Genomic DNA, 20,927 nt, shown 5'->3' on the forward strand with positions numbered 1-20,927 from the left:
GGTTGGCTTTTCGCGTGCTACGATCGAGAGAGTGTGCAGAAAACGGTTGAGGGATGGTGAAACTACGAGTATGTGACACGGTGTTCGATGTCTATGCCTCATCAGCCAACGTGGAGGTCGGAGACTAGCCCGCTCTGTCGAGAAGGATACGTGTCGATCTGTGCAGATCTGACGGCCGAGTATAGTGCTGGTGCCGGCTCAAGTGTTCCAGAGCACGCCGTTCAGTGCACACTGCTCAACGTGGGCTCCATACCAACCGACCCCTACGTTTTCTCATGTTGGCCCAACGACATCGTCAATCGTGATTGCAGTGGGCGTGGGATCATCGAGATTGGACCGTGCATGAATGGAAACTTGTCTGTTGGGCGGATGAATCAAATTTCTTGTTACACCAGGGCAACAGTCGTGTTCAGATACGCTGTCATCCAGGCCAATGGCTGTTCGAAAAAATGCACCGCGCCGCGGATGCAGACCGGAGGAAGCAGTGTTTTGCTATAGAGGACATTCATCTGGGCTTTCACAGCACTGATGGTAGTAATCTAAGACACCATGACAGATGTGGACTATATGACCATTACTGCGGCGCACCTGCATCCCTTCAATGGTGATGACAGCCTACGAAGGGGTAACTGTCGATGTCATCGTGTCACGCTTCCTTAAAGAGAATTACAGTGAACTCGCGTTGTGTATTGTGCACCATATTCGCCTGATCTGAACCCTGTGAAACACATCTGCGATGCTATCGGACGACAGCTCCTCTCATGCAGGCAACCGGCCCGTAATTTATTAGAATTGCATGAGCTGGTCACGGACATCTGGTGGTACATGCCTCCAGAATCCTACCAAGGACCTGTCAAATGTATCCCACGGAGAATCACTGCACTGCGTTCCAAAGACTGCTTCATAGACAACCGACGTCTCAAAACACGCCAAATTGTTGTTGGCAGTTGTAACTCCCGCCTGGGAGCGGTTTGAATTCGTGCAACATTTTCGTCGGAAACATGAGGGTGGTCACGACTCCTGTGTCTGCAAACTGTCGATAGTATCTGCGAACGTTCCACCCATTCGAGGGATCAGTTTGGTACCTCGGTCTGAAACATCTTTGCTCTGCAATCCCGGAATTATATTTCGCAAAATCGAGAACACAAAATGATTTCTGCTGCAGAGTAACCATTTTGCAACGAACCGTGGAGGAGTGATCGATAATTTTGACAACCTAATAATTTGTGATACGTATATTCTTTTAGAGACACCCTGTATAAGTCTTCCTACTATATTCCAGACAAGCTCGGTGGGTAACACCATATGTCACCATAAAACTCCAGGCGACATTTATTTTTTGAGATCCAAGGGTAGGTGATGATCCTATATCATCCTATGTCGATATGTTTCCCACTCTTTGTAACATTCGACTGCCAACGTATTGTTATGCTTCATCGCAGAATGTATGTTACGTTAATATAGCTACCACTGGTTTAGACGAGGGATGCATTCCAGGGTAATCGCTGCCTACTGACAATCCTCGGGATAGTGTGTCAGTTGTTGTTGCTTGGTGCGAGCTCTTACCACCGCAGTTTGCTTGGGATCAAGTCGTTTGGGTTGAGACGATGAGTGTGTTGGTAAGTGTCTGAGATGAGTGCAGTCCGTGATATGCTAACAATAAGTATTCTTAATCGAGGCCGTCGTTATCTGCTTCCTCAAACTACCAGCAAATCAAATCAATATATCGTTAACATCTTGGAGCGGAGAGAGGCAGCGCCATCATAACATGGAACACAAGTCTATAACGTAACCTGTCTAGGCAGAAATTCTCAGCTGGAACTAAACATACAAGTAGTGACGAATGTTGAACCGTCGAGGCATAGTGTCCATTCGGCAAGTGTCAGAACTCATCCGCATTTGCTTAATCAAATTGCCTGAACATTTACGACATATTATTTTGGCAGGACGTTGCAAAGACGACATTGAAGCTTTTCAGGGACTGTTACAAGAGTTGGAAATTGACACTGACAATCGCGAAACTCGAAAACAGGAACACAACAATTACAGGTAACATCCGTCACAATTCCGCGATGGCAGAAATAATAACTGGACACGACAAGGCTATTATTACAATGTAAATCGTGCCCAAAACAATTTGTAAAATTTGTTGTGGGGAGCATGGGGGCTATGTAAGTAGGCTGTTTAGGTTTTTATGTTGGTAATTCCATGTAGCGCTCTATATGAAAATCACTGACTGTGCTGTGTGCAGTCTGTGGCTGGTTTGCATTGTTGGAATATGCTATTGTAGTGTTGGGCAGTTGGCTGTTAACAGCGCGTAGCATTGCGCAGCTGGAGGTGAGCCGCCAGAAGTGGTGGGTGTGGGGAGTGAGATGGCGGAGTTTTGAGAGCGGATGATCTGGACGTGTGTCCATCAGAGACAGTAAATTTGTAGGACTGGATGTCACGAACTGATTTTTGAACACTATTAAGATAAATACATCGTTTGTTCTCTATCGAAATCTTTCATTTTCTAACTATGCCTATCAGTAGTTAGTGCCTTCAGTAGTTTGAATCTTTTATTTAGCTGGCAGTAGTGGCGCTCGCTGTATTGCAGTAGTTCGAGTAACGAAGATTTTTGTGAGGTAAGTGATTGGTGAAAGGTATAGGTTATTGTCAGTCGGGGACATTCTTTGGTAGGGATTATTGAAAGTCAGATTGCGGTGCGCTAAAAATATTGTGTGTCAGTTTAAGCACAGTCATTTATAATTTTCCTAAGGGGACGTTTCAAAGTTTGTTCACTTAGTTCATTTTAATATCTTGTGGCTAGAACATAGTGTCGTGGATATTGGAATGCCTGTCCTGAACAAAGGCGTGCACAAATACAGTCTCAAATTTCCCAACAGGGAGTAGGTTATACTGGGTGGGCTGACACGAACAGTTACAACATAGCATACACACTGCGTGGGTTAGAGGCCCAGAGTGTGGTTTTTGTGCCGTGTTGGCAGGAGCGCCGCCACCGGGCTGGATGCTGGGCGGCTGGAGCGTCTGCTGCCGCTGCTGGGCCGCCTGCACGAGACGCAGCCCGGGGACCCGCGCCACCCGGACCCCCGCCTGCGGGAGCTGCACGGCGCGCTCGAGCTGGCCGCCCAGCGAGCCACGGCCGCGGCTGGCGAAGCGCCCTACCACGTCACACACCTCATGCGTCAGGTACGTTCGTAAAACACCGCTTCCCTGCAAGGGCGACTTTCTGGCCAAAATCGACTACAGAGTGTGTTAAGTGGAGCCGTCGGCTCCCTAGATCCGAATGAGCAGAATTCGGCCGGTTTCACCCGGCAGTGATTTGTTTTTGATGATAGACAACGTTACCTAACTGACAGTAGTTTGACATTGTCTGCTATGTTACTGTCCTCTACTTCACTGTTCTGATTGTTTTTTACTGCACAATACTCCATCAAACCGTAATTCTTGTAGATAGAATCTTTATTAACCATGTCAATAATGTGTTCAGAATGAGATTTTCACTCTGCAGCGAAGTCTGCGCTGATATGAAACTTCCTGGCAGATTAAAACTGTGTGCCGGACCGAGTCTCGAACCCGGGACCTTTGCCTTACGCGGGCAAGTGCTCTACCAACAGAGCTACCCGAGCACGACTCACGCCCCGTCCTCACAGCTTTACTTCATCCAGTACTTCACCTCCTACCTTCCAAACTTTACAGAAGCTTTCCTGCGATCCTTGCAGAACTGGCACTCCTGAAAGAAAGGATATTGGGGAGACATGGCTTAGCCACAGCCTGGGGGATGTTTCCAGAATGAGATTTTCACTCTGCAGCGGAGTGTGCGCTGATATGAAACTTCCTCACAGATTAAAACTGTCCCCGAGTTCGAGTATCGGTCCGGCACACAGTTTTAATCTGCCAGGAAGTTTCATGTCAATAATGTGTTGTTGCATAAGTTCATAGCGCTTTGCCATAAGTTCAGTAAAAACAGAAACACAGGATAGAGATTTTAATAATCAAAAATATATTCTCCTCCTCTATTTACAACAATCTGCCAACGCTGTGGCAACTTTTCGATTCTGCGACTGTAGAAATCACGTAATTTTGAGACGAAGAACTCGTCGAGTCATTTCCGGAGGACATTTTCATCCGGAAAGGAAGTTCCTTGAAGGTTGCTCGATAGAGAGCGCGAGCGACCTAAGGCGCTGCAGTCGTGGACTGTGCGGCTAATCCCGGCGGAGGTTCGAGTCCTCCCTCGGGCATGGGTGTGTGTGTTTGTCCTTAGGATAATTTAGGTTAAGTAGTGTGTAAGCTTAGGGACTGATGACCTTGGCAGTTAAGTCCCATAAGATTTCACACACATTTGAACATTTTTGAAATAAGGAAGCCTCGTCTGGATTACGAGGCCAGACGTGTAGTCAGATGACACTGCCCGAGCAAAATGAGAACCTAGGAATCGTTGCTTGAACAACGTAATAACCTGGTTAACTATATACGTAGTTGCTGAATTTGTGGGGTAGAGAATTATGAGTAAGTAGGAGACCATTAGAGCTGTTAATCATGGGTTTTGATGAGTATTGTGTACGTTGTAGAAGGACCTATCCTGAGTGCCTGAATGGCAGCTTTTCGTGCGAAGGCGCCTCCTTATTTTGTGAGTAAATCGATGTTGAAGTTTTATGCGTAGCTCCTATACTCACGTCATTAACATTACTTTGCCCAAGTGAGGATAGCGCAGCGGCTACGATTCACTGTTATTGCGCTGGTGGTGTGTTTATAAATCCTGGCCATGTCCTTTTTTTCAATTTCACCATACAGAATATTATTAAATAGTACCTGTAAAACTATTCAAAAGTTGCCATTTTAACCTTATTAATTTCATTAATAAATCAATCATTAGAGCAAACTTTCTTCAAAGGTGTATTTCCTCAGTTACAGAATAGATTACAGAATCGTTTTACTCGCTGTCACTTGTGTCGCTTGCTGTGCTAGAACAGAGTTCCACATGGTATTTGTGGTAGAAGCAACCGAAACACAAAATTGTTGAGCAACTCGCTTATTTAATGGATGCTACAGCCTCGTAGTCACACGGATTTTTAAAAAACAATACAGGGAAAAACAGTTCGTTTAACTGGAAAACACTGTTCTTTCTTCGGTCAATTTCGATGCGAACCACTCGTGCTTGATCGTTCCTGTGAAAGCAGGTGCACCAAACTGAAGCAAATTTAAATAATCTTTCTATGCGCTCTTCCCTTGAAGCGATCGATCTGTTAGTCTTTAGGAAGTCAGGAGCATTTTGATTTTTTTTCGTTAAAATTTTAAAAATGGTCTAAAACTAAACATCTCTTGGAAGGGAAAGGGGAGTAACTTTTAGTGCTATAATTATTATGGCGCAGCTGCATGCTTATCTTGCATCTACAAAGATTTGATAGTCGAGTGTTGATCAGGGAATGATGACCTTAGCAGGTAAGTCCCATAAGATTTCACACATTTGTGTGATTTTTTTTTATAGAGAGCGGAAAAGGTGAGAATCTGAGGCCGTAAGATCACGTGAATAAGTTGGGTGTGGAATGACTTCCGGACTCAACCCCTCTATGGTGTGTAGCGTTACTTCACGCAGTCTAAATGGTAGTTGTCCTTAGATTGCGTCTGCACGACACCTCGGTTGTTGACAGTAATGTCAGCAGTGATGCTTTACACCTCGGCGAAGCAATTCGTAGCACACCATACCGTCGATGTTCCACCGGATGCATAACATTATCTTTTGTAGATGCGCGCAGATCTTTGTACGGGGAGTTGCTGCTCTGTTTGGACTCAGTTATTCATTGCTTCTCCTTATGTTTCCATAAAGACACTCTCGTCACCAGTAACGATACAGGATAGCAATGGTCGGTATTGTTCATGAGCCAATTCATGTTGAGCAGTAAGAGAAGCACATATGGCCAACCGATGATTTGAGCGATTTTGGCTTAGAGCAGGCTCGTCCAAACCGTGCCCCTGGGGCGCTAGCACCCGCGATCGCCCGAGGCCAGTGCCCCGGGCGAAATCGTATGTTGTTGCAGTGGCCGAGACGTGCAGCTACGCCGACCGTGCTGTCCGCCCGCCGCGCCTCGCCATGGCGCTCTACGCGTCCTTCGTACGGAAGACAGACCGCCGCGCCAGCAGCGGTCAAAAGCATTGATACGACACAAAGCCGTTAGTCGACATACATAGTGCTACAGTGGATCGAGGTGGATGGTCAACAGCAGCAGGCAAAAGAAAGGAGGATCGGGGCGTCCGCACTATTTAAGCCCGAGAGCAAAATTAATTTCTTTTGTACTGCTATCGAAAATCGTGTCATCGGAACATTACGTATGTAAAAAAGTACTCGACTGAACGGCGCTTTAATACCTGTCACAAAGATCAGTTCGAAATTTGTCAAGCCGGCCGCTGTGGCCGAGCGGTTCTAGGCGCTTCAGTCCGGAACCGCGCGCCTGCTACGATCGCAGATTCGAATCCTGCCTCGGGCATGGATGTGTGTGATGTCCTTAGGTCAGTTAGGTTTAAGTAGTTCTAACTCTGGGGGACTGATGACATCAGATGTTAAATCCCATAGTGCTTAGAGCCATTTGATTTTTTTGTTAAGTCGCATAGTGCTTAGAGCCATTTGAACCATTTTGAAATTTGTCGCAAGAGGAACGCCAGTCAAAGCTTGAAGATCAGATTTCAAGCAGCATTACAGTGAAGTAAGTGTTTCCTATCGTATGACTCTTTATTATTTATAAAGATGATAAATGAAACTATATTATATAATCTGATACATCACTTAGCAATGAACCAGTTATCGAATGTCAGATTGCTGCAGCAAGGAACTTTTCTTTTCGGTTAATTTTTATATTTGGGTTACATTAAATCGCGTCGGACAGACATAAGAAAGAGTTTCAGGTGCGTTATTTTTTCCCACTTTCTGAAAAGCCGTCACAAACGCTCTCTCGGACAGCAAAGCGTCATTAAGAGCCTTTTTTTTGGAAATTTGAGGTAATGTCTGATGGGACTAGGTCATCGGTCCCTAAGCCTACACACTACTTAATCTCACTTAAACCAACTTACGCTATGACACAACACACACACACACACACACACACCCATGCCCGAGGGAGAACTCGAACCTCCGACGGCGGGAGCCGCTCGGACCGTGACTAGGTACCCTGGACCGTGACAAGGTGCCTAAGACCGCGCGGCCACCGCGCGCTTCTAAGAGTCCTCATTTGTCTTTGTTTATTTGTGTTTTATGGATGGGAAAATGTACGTTGTAGTTGCTCTATGTTTTCAATTAATTAAAACGCAGATATTCAAATAGATAAAAATATATTTTGCGATGACATTTCGCTGTCCTTGCTAGCGTCTATGACCGCTTTTCAAAGGAACTGGGGGGATAACGCGCCTAAAGCCAATCTTTTTGCTAGGTTTTTATTTGGGTTTTAATAAATGAAACAATTAATTGTTAAAACGTTAAAAGCGTTTTAAAAACAGGATTGTACAAAATTAATTGTAAGGTTTTTTTGCCGTGGTAGGTGCAGGAAACAGGTGGGCAAAGCTGGCAAGGAAGTTACAAATGCTCGCTGAGAACTGCGAAAGCAGGGTAACCCTTTGCGGCTGGGAATCCCATCAAGGATTGCCTGGTCGACACGGGGGAGTGTATTTGTCCAGCAAACCTCATGGAAAAATTTGAAAAAAATAGCTCTTTCGCCTCAAACTGTTACTGGCCGATTCGAAGGTAAGGCGTCAGATATGGAGCAGTAATTAATGGAGAGAGCAGCAAACTTCGTTTCATTTTCTATCGCTCTTGATGAGTCCACGGACGTTGCGCACATATCTTAGCTCATTATATTCATTCGGGTAGTCACCGAAGAATTTCTCGACCTTATATCATTAAAAGACACAACCACAGGTTTGGATATTTTTCTAGCAATGGAAAGCGTGTTCGAGTCAACGGGTTTAAAATGGGAACGCCTGACCAGTGTAACACTGGATGGAGCCCCTGAGTTACGAGGGAAACGTACTGGATTCCTGGGTTACGTCAGGTCAAAAATGGCTGAAGTCGGCTGTTTCTTATTCGCAGCAGTCCATTGTCTGATACACCATCACTCTGTTGTTAATTTAGTGCACACAATTCAAGCATTTAAAAAAAACTTATTTTGTGGGAAAAACAGTTGCACGATGAGAATTGTGGACACTTCCCTGCAGTAGACAGCGTTAAAGAAAATGTGGATTTTTCAGATTATGTTGAAATCATTTTAGAATTACAAGAAGAGTTTGAAAACCGATTTTTGGAGATAAGTGAGCTTCAACCGGCCTTAGATATATTTGTTCGCCCGTTTTCCTTTCTGGCAGAGGACGTCTCACAAGTGTTTCAAGTAGTGCTGATTGACCTGCAGTGCGATATCCGCCTGAAGGACCGCTTTCTTATGTGTAAAACTTTGGATGACTTTTACAGCTGTTTTCACGAGAGCACAAGCACGGGGCCAAAGTTCTTTCAATGTTTGGTTCCACGTATATTTATGAGCACTTTTTCTCCCTTTTAAAGCTTGCTAAAACTAAGAATCGTTCACTACTTAGCGATAAAAATTTGACTAATTCTTTGAGGTTATTAGTCATCCGGAATATTGTACCAAATGTAGAAAAACTATTTCATCGAAAAGAAAAACGTGTAAAAGGTTGTCTTCATTCACACTGTTGACTGTAAGGATTAAAGGTATTTATAAACTTAATTCTATTTTTTCGTAAGTTTTCAAACTTCGTCAAATAAAATCATTGTGTACAAAACAATAAACTAAGGATCCGTTGTCTAAATTGTGAAAAGGGATACAAAAAGGTGTAACACGAAGTAGAACAAAAAATATTTACTTGTAACTACTAACAATAAGAATGAGACTCTACGTCCCTTACGTAAAATTGTTTCTGAAATAGGGTATTTATGATACTAGTTCATTTAATAAATTGATATATCTTACAGAAGACGCCTACTGTTCATATGAGGAGTGTGCACGTTCAGTGCTAATAGAATCAACCTGTGGGTCAGAAAACTATTAAGTTGTTCTTCGAGTGTTGTTTCCGTTATTGTTTTCTAAAGCTTTGCGTAGTAATTCTGCCGCACGAACACTAATTTTTACCTAAGCAGTAAATGGTTTGCTTCTTTTACCGCTCATCGACCACTTTTACGGAGCTGCGCTTCCTCTGTTATTTTGTTTTCGTTGGCTCTGACCGAGGGACAGTCCAGCTCAGAGCAGTGCTGTGCCGTCTCACCCGCTCCGCAGCTGTATGTCTCGCTCCTATGTCGACACTAGCAACGCACGGTCGCGTACGGTGCGCTGCGCCCGCTGGGCGCAATTCTTGGACGTGCCTGGCTCAGAGGATATGGTACCTGTACATCCGAGTTTTGAGCCTTCCCAATTGTATGCAAATGTCGCACGATGATGGAATGAATACAGTTCATCACATTTGCCAGTTCACGAATTTTAAGCCGTGGATCATTGTGGATTAATGCTTCTAAACGACATTCACCAAAACATGAAGATTTTTCTGAATGTGGAAAGTCCTTAAAACGAGAAACCCAGTTTCTTGCCATGCTCTGTCCAGTGGTATCATCCCCATGCACTGTGCAAATGTTTCTAGCCGCTTCCGCTGCTGTCACCCCTCCATTGAACTCAAACAGAAGAATATGTTGGAAATGTTCCGATTTCTCCCATTGGCACTCCTTTTCTAGAGTCCACACCTCCACTCTCTTCTTCCAGATAACAAGATGACAATATCTAAATTCAATTACCAGCCGTCAACTACAATTAAAAAACGACAGTCGATGAAGAAACTTATAGCAACCGGAATAGCAATCATTGAAGCAGCATAAAACAGGTGTCGCCTAGCGTACTGCAGGGTTCAGTTCTGGGCCTGTATTGTTTTCTATCTACACCAACGATATATCCAACCAGGTGGGAGAGGAAATCGCTCAGTGTGCGGAGGGCGCTGCGCTATTAGAGCGCTTCCACAACCTAAACGTCATTGTTAACCATTTACAAAGAAAACGCCACGAACTTATGGACCAACCTAATACATAAGACGTTTTCAGTTTCGATTACCACCAGGATTTAAGTGATCTTCACCTTTTTATGTGACTTCTGATTGCATGGAAGCATGGAGCACATGTTAAGGTATGTGAATTATGTAAGGCCGATGAGTCCTGTACCTCCCACCCAGCATGTCATCCTGTGGTGGTTGGGGAACTTGAGCTTAGTGAAGAGAAGTGCTTGGCTCTTATTATACTTGATTTTCTCTTTCCTTTGTAAATGGTTAACAATGACGTTTAGGTTGTGGCAACGCTCTAATAGCGCAGGGCCCTCCGCATACTGAGTGATTTCCTCTCCCACCTGGTTGGATATATCGTTAGTGTAGATAGAAAACAATACAGGACCCACAACTGAACACTGCAATACGCCAGGCAACACCAGTTTTATGCTGCTTCAATGATTACCATTCCAGACGAAGAATTACCTCCCCTCAGGAAGGAATAAATCATCTTCAGCGTATGTCCTGAAGAACTTCACGTCTACACCAATATGAAGGATTGGAACTTTTAGTCCATTCTGTCTCCTTCAAAACTGGTCAAGTCATCTCTTCATTGTCTTCCTAGAGGTCTCTTGGTTTATATCTTTTTATGGTTGTAGTGATTCTTGCATCTGGCATACGGTCTACATGTTCCTTCCATTTTAACTGATGTTATTTTATTATGTTAATTATGTTTTGAATTATCAGTTCAGCTTGGATGACATCATTTCTCTTTTCATCAATCAAAGTATACCCAGCCACGTACCTAAGGAAATTCATTTCACATGTTTCTGTTCTTTTTTCATTTCTATTCTTAACAGTCCATTTCTCGCAACCATAGAGCATTGCTATTGCTGGTGTAGCCATAACCTTCTATAAGAACTTTAGTAGAGTATCTCCCTGGACTCTCTTTCCCAGTGTTCTACCGGAAGTTCCACAGAAATGATTCATTTCATTGTTTTCTCTATATGTAATATTGTACCCTAAATGTTTAAATGCATTAAATTGTTCTATGATCTGCTTGTCAATCGAAATTTTAACTCGCAAGGCTTTGTGATGGAGATGTTCAGATTGTGTTCATTGACTATTTTATTTAAATTAAAGACAGCTCCTTGTAATTCTGACTAAAAATTACATGGTCGTCAGCAAAAGGTGGTGTACTAACATCCACATCGTTAATTTTAAAATGTTTCATTGTCTATTACCAAGTTCTGGTTACATCGTAGATATTCATATTAAAAAGAGTGGGTGTGTAGGAACACTCTTGTCAAACTCCTTGATTTGTTTCAGCCAAATTATGTCTACTGCCTGCTATTTTTTTGTGGTATGTTATTCACATATAAAACCTGTACAGCTCTTATAAGATAAGATGTAATCCCTCTGTTTCTTAAAATTTGCAACTGTTTGTTTCGATTTACTTTACCAAACACCTTTTCGTAGTCAATGAAGGCAAGAAAAGTAGGTAAATTGAATTCACGGTGTTTTTCCATTAGTTACGTCATGGTGAAGGTACAGCCCGATCATTGTCTACAGAAAACCCTCTTGGGCATCATATAGTACAGTTTCGGCGATTGGAGACAGTCGTTTTATTTAAATTCTAGCAAACAATTTATAACATAAATTCCAAAGGCTAATACCTGTGTAGTTATGACATTAATGTCTGTTTCCTTTCTTATAAATTGGGCGTATCTGGGCTATATTCCACTCTTCAGTTATACGAGGTGTGGCTAGAAAAAAACCGGACTAGTACTGGTGAAACAATAAAACGAATGCAATAAGGCTGAAAGTCGCGTGGCCTGTCACGTGACTCTCGCTCCGCCTACTGCTCGAGTTTCATCTGCCTCCTGCACTCAGTCTGCCCGTGGCGTCTGTTTTAAGTAGTTGACGTTTTGTCTGTGCGTCGGAAAATGTTGAGTGTACAGAAAGAACGGCGTGTTAACATCAAATTTTGTTTCAAACTAGGAAAATCTGCAAGTGAAACGTTTGTAATGTTACAACAAGTGTACGGCGCTGATTTTTTATCGCGAACACAAGTGTTTGAGTGGTTTAAACGATTTAAAGATGGCCGCGAAGACACCAGTGATGACACTCGCGCTGGCAGACCATTGTCAGCAAAAACTGATGCAAACATTGAAAAAATCGGTAAACTTGTTCGACAAGATCGCCGTTTAACAATCAGAGCAGTGTCTGAGTTAACAGGAGTTGACAAGGAAAGTGTTAGGCAGATTCTTCATGAAAGTTTCAACATGAACAAAGTGTGTTCAAAAATGGTTCCAAAGTGTCTCACAATTGAACAGAAGGAACGCCGAAGAATGATTTGTTCTGACATCCTGGAAAACATTGAAAGTGATCCCACCTTCTTACAAAATGTTATTACTTGCGATGAATCGTGGTTTTTTACTTACGATCCCGAAACTAAACGCCAATCGATGCATTGGAAAACTCCTGGTTCTCCACGACAAAAAAGAAGCACGAATGTCAAAATCGAAATTCAAGGCAATGATGATTGTTTTTTTTTGACATCAAAGGGATTGTGCACATTGATTGGGTACCAGAGGGACAAACAGTGAATCAGCATTACTACATTAGCGTCCTGGCTACCCTACGTGAGCGAGTACGGAGAAAACGGAACGATTTGTGGAGAAAAAAGTCATGGATCCTTCACCAAGACAATGCCCCAGCTCACAGTGCGTTGTCAGTGAAGACGTTTTTGGCAAAACACAACATTCCCATCTTAGATCATCCACCCTACTCACCTGATTTGGCCCCCTGCGACTTTTTTCTTTTCCCTAAAGTCAAGTCAGCTTTGAAACGAACTAGATTTGAGACTGTTGAAGCAGTAAAAGAAAAAGCGACGGAAGTAATGTATGGACTTACCGAAAATGATCTGCAGCATTGCTATGAACAGTGGAAAATTCGTATGGAGCGGTGTAGAGACCGAGGAGGAGAGTACATTGAAGGAGATAACATGAAATTGTAAATAATTGTAAATAAATGTTTTTTCCAGCATCAGTCCGGTTTTTTTCTAGCCGCACCTCGTATGACCACCTCGGCAGCACACATTCATAAAATCGAGTATTCTTATTTTTGCAATATTTGATGCATGTTTTATCAGCTGAGTAGTGATTTTGTCTCACACTGGAGTCTTCCTGTCCTTGCTAGACGTTAATGCATCCCGTAGCTCCACCATCGTTGTGAAGTCTACATTCCTGTCTGGTTCAGACAGAATGACATGTGTATCTCACACAACCATTCAGAGTGTTTTATAGTATTGTTACCAATTAGATTCAGATATTGTGTCTATTTGCAGATTGTCCTTATGTTATTTTTTTGACTGTTTCATAATTTTATGTGCTTTGTCTTGCCTTCCTCTTCAACTATCTTTAATATTTATAACATGTTTTTCCCAACTACGGTTTTTAACTTGTCTCATTTTCCTTTTGACTAGAGCTGATTTCCTTTTATAATGTAGTCTCAGATCTTGATCGTCTGGGGAATTCAACATTTTTAAGCAGGCATGTTTCTTATCTTCTATTCACTATGTATTATCTGCTTTTATATTTAAACTTGTGTATTCTTCAACCATTTTCTGATGTAATAGCCGGATACTCTCTTCAAGTAGTAAATGTGATTTAAATGTTTCATATTTACTTTAAATGTTGCATCAATATTGTTTTGTTGCTGTTCGGAAGATATCTTCCATTCTTTAAACAGTTTTATTTTTGAGACTAGCAAGAAATGATCTGCAGAGACATCTGGATCCCTGAAGACCCCTGTGTTTGCATTAAAGACCATTTCTTCCTATTCGCAATTACATGGTCTATAATTGTGACATAACTTCTGTCTAACCAGGTATATCTGTAGCTCTGTTTATGCCCGAATTATGGGTTTGTTGTTCTTAGCTCATTATTTAATGAGAACGCCTAAGTATATATCTTTTATTATTTGTTATATTTTCCCCTTCAGAACCAGTAACATTTGCACAGTGGTGTTACCCATCCTTGTATTAAATTTCCTACTATTATCAGATAGTTATTTTTGTTTATCTTGTATAAGGAACTTTGCAAGATATCATAGAAGTCTTCAGAGTCATCATCCCGCCCCTCTTTTGGGGCATGTACTCCAATTACCGATAGATAGCCGTTTGATATCTTTATTAAGACCAAAATTATCCGTTCATTGATGAAGGTATAAGAGTGTTTGCTCAAGTATTCTTCCACAGAACAGCAGTTCCAGAACAGGCTCTTTCCGTTTGAGGGACTCCGCTCAGAATGTATCATACCTGTTCATTGTTGCAGAACCTCTTGATTTCTTTTTGGTTCCCATTGCGATTCTCATGTCAACATTTTGTGAACTGAATTCATTTTCTAGTTTTATTTCTTTATCGTTTGGACTACAGCCATTCCAAATAGCCAATCTGAATGCACTGTCTATTCCTGGTCGTTTGTTCCTGTTGTATACCAAGGCTGTTTTAAATTTATCCGTCCTACTAGTTTTTTTCTGTAGATTCTGAGTAATACTAAAATCCGCGTTACAGAATACTGGCCTGTAGCCAGGATAGCTACGTGCTGGGGCTGCCACCTTTAGGTATCCCAGCATACCTGTTTTGAAGTTGTCTTCCTTGCTTGGTTGCTTTCACTAGAGCTATGTATCCATCTCTCCAGGTTTTGTAGACTGTCATTCCTTGTTTTTAATCAAGATTGCCTCCTCTAAGAGAGTTACGACCCTCCACCTAGCAGCCCCCACCCTCCCCCTTGCCCACCTACGTTGTGGACTGACTCATGCCCGAGAGATCCATCTGGCTCGGATGTCCCGGTCAGGACCTTACGCTCCCGCCAGCATACCTCTCTGGGTCATTGCAAAGTGCAAGAACTTCCTCGCCAACGGTAAGGTGGCAATCCCCAAGGAAATCCTGAACAACTCATGGAGTCTAATTTATCAGTACCTGACAAAAAAAGTGCAGGACCCGGAAGGGGAGGGGGAACGAAATGAAAAGTTGTGGTTTGAGAGGATGTGTGGTATTATTACAGTGACTACAAAATCGAGTCAAATTTACAAAAGGCTTGACACTATAAGTCCACGCACCAGTACGAGGCTGCATCCCTCCGGCCCGAATGGGTGCACCAATTCAGTTAGGAAGGCTTTCATAAAGCCGTTATGTTACCTTCTAAGGCAGTATGGTCCAAAAATGTTCTTGATAGCTTGGATACTGGGACGGGGACAGAGTTGGAATATCAGCCGGTCCGACATATGTTCTATCAGGGACAGATCTAGGGATCTCGCTCGCCACGAGTGTAGCTTGATATTAAACAGACGATTCATAGCTAAATATGCCACTCAGGGGCGAGTGCTGCCCTGTTGAAAAAGTGACACTGCAATACTGTGACATGAGGAAGGAAGGAAGGAAGGTAGTGAGGAACGAAGGATGGAAGGAAGACTAATTTTAACGTCCTGATGACAGCGACGTCATTAGAGACGGAAAACAATCTCGTATTATGAAAGGATGGAGAAGGATTATGACCATACCCTTTTCAAAGTAACCATCCCGGCATTCGCTTGGAGAGATTGAAAGAAATCACGGAAAATCTAAATCTGGATGGGCGGACGGGAACTTCAACCTTAGTACTCCCGAATGCGAGTCCAGTGTGCTAGCAACTGTGCCATCTAGCTTGGAAACATATGAGGTCACAGGATGTCCATGACGTATCGTTGTGCCGTCGGAGTCCTCTCAATCACTACCAGTTGTGAACTCCAGTCATACCCACTGGTTCCTGACGCCGTGACTCCAGGAGTAACACCGTTGTGGCTCTTCAAACATTGGAAGAAAGGGAGCTCCCCACAAATCAACTCCATACTCGCAGGCGATGGTCATCCGAGGTAAATCAAACCTATGATTCGTCACAGAATACAATGCGACGCCATTCATGAACAGTTCTTGCTTTCGGTAACTGAATCACTCCAGAGACAGCCCTTTTATGTTGTGGTGTTAATGGTGTCTACAAGTGGGATAGTTCCTTAATCTGGCTTATGAGTCTCTGACCAATGGAGCAGGATGACACAGAAAGTCGCAGGGAGTCGTTCACTTGCTCTGAATGGAGGTGTTACATTGTACCTCGTGTACTATACGGCGATGCTCCCATTCTGTGGATTGTTTGATGTGTTTTTTAATGTAGCTATTTTCTCGAGCAAAGATATGTTAGTGTTATAAAAATTCCCGAGGACGCTCTTCACATTCCTTCAGTTCTCAGCCGTGCAGTGAGTTTAAAATGCAGCTTTCACTTTGGTTTTTGATTAAGTCTTCTTATCATTCCTTCGTTAATTCTGTTACTGTACTTCAACTTTTCTGTGAAGAATAGTCCCTCAAAATCTCATATACACTCTTCAACTGCCAAATCGCACAGCGGACAGCACTCTCAATATAAGGAATTCTGGCGCTGACGTGTAAACAAAAATAACCAATCGTGACAGGCGAAATACGGTACAGGAATATAAGGTCAGGATTGCTGCAATTGACTCTCTTCCCACCCATTGTTCGTCGAGACAACGAAGTAGCTCGTGTAGAAGGGGCTTAACGTGGCTTGTTTCTGGTGCTACACCTCGCTGTCGAACTGGTTTGGAAGGAGATCTATTCCTAGGCCGATTCAGCTGAAGTGGTTACTAGCAGCCGGGCGCAGAGATTTCCATACAGTCTGTTTTCTACCAGATCAACTAGCCTGACAGCTGAAACTTTTAAGGGGTGACGAAGAGGTCAGAAACTTGTCTGATCGGTGAAGCATCGTAAATGAGCTAGTTTACGAAGTCTGTAGACTGACGTTCCTCAACTTCAGAGTGACATAGCCTAAGTGATATCTTCAATAAATACTGCAACCAAGTTTCTTTTTTTCTGGAAGTAGGTTGTTTTCCTCTTGGTACACTCCATTGGTCGATGTCAGAGCCAATGTCTTGCTGCATCAATAACTTCCCCATCATTCACTTACTGCTTCCCCTGAGGTGTATTCTTTATTCAGCCAAATAGATGAAAGTCGGAAGATGTGAGATCCGGGCTGTAATAAGTCGGGGAACCCAGCGGGAACATACCTTTTACTACCCAATTGGAGGACTAGTGTGTCAGCAGTATCTCAGAAGCCATTTTGAAGGGTCCATATCGCGCGGCCACCTATCTGAAATTTAAGATAGTGTGAGGGCTGAAGTGGCAATATTCCACGATGCCTCACAATAAATTCAACATTTTTTTCAACCGAAATCAGTCGAGAAAGAAAAAGGTGTTGCATTAAACTGAAGTGACAAAAGTCATGTGACAGCGACATGCACATATACAGGTTGCGGTAGTATCGCGTACATAAGGTATAAAAGGGCAGTGTATTAACGGAGCTGTCATTTGTACTAAGTTAATCCATGCGAAAAGGTTTCCGACGTGATTACGACCGCACGACGGGAATTAGCTGCTTTTGAACACGGAATAGTAGTTGGAGCTAGACGCATGGGACATTCCATTACGGAAATCGTCAGGAATTGAATATTCTGCGATCCACAGTGCCGAAAAGTGTGCCGAGGTTGCCAAATTTCAGGCATCGCCGGTCACTGCGGACAACGCAGTGGCCGACGACCTACACGTAACAACCGAGAGCAGCGACGCTTGCGTAGAATTGCCAGTGCTGACAGACAAGCAGTACTGTGTGTAATAATTGTAGAAATCAATGTGAGACGTACGACGGGTGTTTCGCTTAGGACAATGCGGTGAAATTTGGCGTTATTATGCTATGGCAGCGGATGACCGACGCGAGTGCCTTTGCTAACGGTACGACATCGTCTGTATCGCCTCTACTGGGCTCGTGACGTGTCGGTTGGACGCTAGACGTATGGGAAACCGTGGCCTGGTGAGATGAGTCCCGATTTGAATTGGTAAGAGCTGATGGAAGGGTTCTAGTGTGGCGCAGACTCTACGAAGCCAGGAACCCAGGTTGTCAACACGGCACTACACAAGCTGATGGTGGCTCCATAATGGCGTGGGCTGTGTTTACATGGAATTGACTGGGTCCTCTGGATGTTCGGCTACTTGGAGAGCATTTTCAGCCATTCACGTCGGAAACCTTTTCGTATGGATTACCTCAGTACAAATGACAGCTCCGTTAATGCACTGCCCTTCTATACCTTATGTACGCGATAAAACCGTAACCTGTATATGTGCATATCGCTATCACATGACTTTTGTCACTTCAGTTTAATGCAACACCTTTTTCTTCTCGACCAATTTCGGTTGAAAAAAATGTTTAATTTGCCAAACAATGTTGGAATTTTTATGGGTGACAATGTGCAATGACACCGAGCCACGAATGTTCGCGTTCGGTTTGAAGAACATTCTGGATAACTCGAGCGAATGGTTTGGCCACCCAGAACGCCCGAATTGACTCTCATCGAACATTTACGGGACGTAGTTTGGAAATCCGGCACCGGCACACTTTCGCAATTATGGACAGCCTTAGAGACAGCATGGCTCAGTATTTCTGCAGGGAATTTGTAACGACTTGTTGAGCTGGTGCCACGTCGAGCTGGACAAAACGAGATCCGATACGATATTTCATGCTGCTTCAACTCTGTGCCGTAATATCGCTGGTAGTGGCTGGTAACTGGTTGGGTGTCAGTCTCTTAGCAACCCATGGCCAATGGTTTCAGTGGGTGAGAGACCTCGAAAATATGCTGGCTAGGGCAACAGACGAACACCCGTTATAGGTGTGGCTGGCGGCCAGTCCTAGTGACCCCCCCCCCACTCCACTCCCCCGCCGACCTCTGACCGCTCTGGCCAGGAACTGAAGTTCAAGAGGGTGCTTGTGTTGCGCCTTGTCTTCCAAGACGCTCCAGCAACCACACATGTGACTCCACGTTCCCTATCGGTAGCCGCGATGGCGCATATAGCTGGTTCACTCAGCACAGTACATGAAGGCTGACCCTGTCAGCAACCTTTACAGAAATTGAGGATTAAACTGTTTGTGTCCTGGAAAACGGACTTCGTTGCCAGTAGTCACTGTGGAACTTACCTTGGACATGTTTGAAACACGTGGCTGGTATGTATCAAATAACATTTCTATTTAACCAAACCCCCAAAATATTTGCGACTGTCTGGCCATCTTATACGTCCTTATTCCTTATTTAGGGTGGCTGATAATGATGTTTGGTTTGTGGGGCGCTCAACTGCGCAGTCATGAGCGCCCGTACAAAGTCCCAATTTTTACACAGTCCAGTTTTTTTTCACAGTCCAGTCTACTCACTGTCACGAATGATGATGATGATGATGAAATGATGAGGACAACACAAACATCCAGTCACTGGGCAGAGAAAATCCCCCACCCGGCCAGGCATCGAACCCAAGACCCCGTGATCCAATGGTGGCAACGCCAGCCACTAGACCACGAGCCGCTTACCTCAGGGGTGATGACTACAGTGTTTTCAACATTCTCAGATAGCCCCGTGGAAATATGGTGGTCCAGAAAGTGGAAGGTTGCGTTACAATTATTTTCTATAGTATCGTAGGAACGCACTTAAATATAATTATATTTCTTGAATTTGGCAAATAACTTAACAATGGAGACATGCTCATTTTTTCAGGATGCTTACCAAACACAACATCTTTAAAATTTGTGAAACAATGTGCAGAAATTCCATTCTTAGTAACTAAAATGATGTTCCATCATAGTTTTAGTTTATTTGAAATCCATAGTTTGTTTGAATTGCGTAAAACATGGTTGTGATACGTAAATATTAGAGAGGAAAAATACCTATAGCTTCGTATGAAAGAAGAATTTCACGAATATTATTGCAGAAATATAATTGTGCTGAAGAGTCGCTCGAACCTTATATAGAAGATCAGCTAGTCACACTTTAGTTTCTTGTTTGGGCATGTTCGTGTATACTACCGTACTTTGGTTTGTTGAGATTAGTACCGAATATGATGGAAAAGTATCAGATGGTGTATGTCCGAAGACGATATGTATATGCAGGTATCCGCCTGACACGTTTGACATGTGGTGAGAGATGACATACTAAACTTAAAAATGGTTCCAAAACCGAAACCGCCATAGTGGACATGATTACCATCAAATCACAAAAATGTCAGAAATTTCTGGATGCCTGTGGCCCCCAATAAAGAAGAGCTCAAGCTAGTAGCAGATACTGTACAGTGTTCACGTACTCTGATGAATCTAAACATCATGACCACATTTCTAATGGTGCATTGGTCCAGCTTTGGAACAGGCTGCAGCAACGATTTTAAGTGGCATCAGTTCGACAAGTCCTTGGTAGGTTTGTGGAGGTATGTGATACCAGATGCCTACTCAAAGGTCACACAATTGCCATAAATCACGGGCCAGTGATCTGTGAACGCAGTGTTGGGGTCTGACAGCGCCCCGGACGTTGTCCATCGGTTTCATATCAGAGGAATCTGGTGACCAAGGGGAAAAAATTGTAAATTAGTGGTAAGGTCTTATGGGATCAAACTGCTGAGGTCATTGGTCCCTAAGCTTACAAACCACTTAATCAAACTTAACACAGCTTATGCTAAGGACGACGCACACACCCTTGCCCGAGGGAAGACTCGAAACTCCGACGAGGTGACCAAGGCATCACTATTATGCTCTTCAAGTCATTGCAGTAAAATTCTGGCCTCGTGATGTGGACAGTTATGCTAATGGAAGACGCCATCGCTATTGCGGAAAACCTCAAACGTGGAGGGTTGCAGGGGGTTCGCAATTTTTACTACCACACGTTCCACGGAAGCGTGGGTCTATATTCGGTACAGCATTGTTTTGCCATGGCAGTGCGTGTTTTGAGCAGCTGTTAATCTCGATGATGGCGCATGCAGACATGACTGTCGATTT

At 43.5% G+C, this 20,927-nt stretch overlaps 1 protein-coding gene across 1 annotated transcript in view; it reads left to right on the plus strand.

Annotated features, from left to right (window-relative positions):
- Nucleotides 1-20,927, plus strand: part of LOC126208398 (sodium channel protein Nach-like) — a 239,755-nt gene that overhangs the window by 26,906 nt on the left and 191,922 nt on the right. The window contains exon 4 of the mRNA XM_049938887.1: nt 2,988-3,189. Within this exon, the coding sequence (XP_049794844.1) occupies nt 2,988-3,189 (202 nt within the window). The remainder of the gene's footprint in view (nt 1-2,987; nt 3,190-20,927) is intronic.

The sequence above is a fragment of the Schistocerca nitens genome, chromosome 1 (assembly GCF_023898315.1).
Source record: "Schistocerca nitens isolate TAMUIC-IGC-003100 chromosome 1, iqSchNite1.1, whole genome shotgun sequence".
In the NCBI taxonomy this organism is placed as follows: domain Eukaryota; kingdom Metazoa; phylum Arthropoda; class Insecta; order Orthoptera; family Acrididae; genus Schistocerca; species Schistocerca nitens.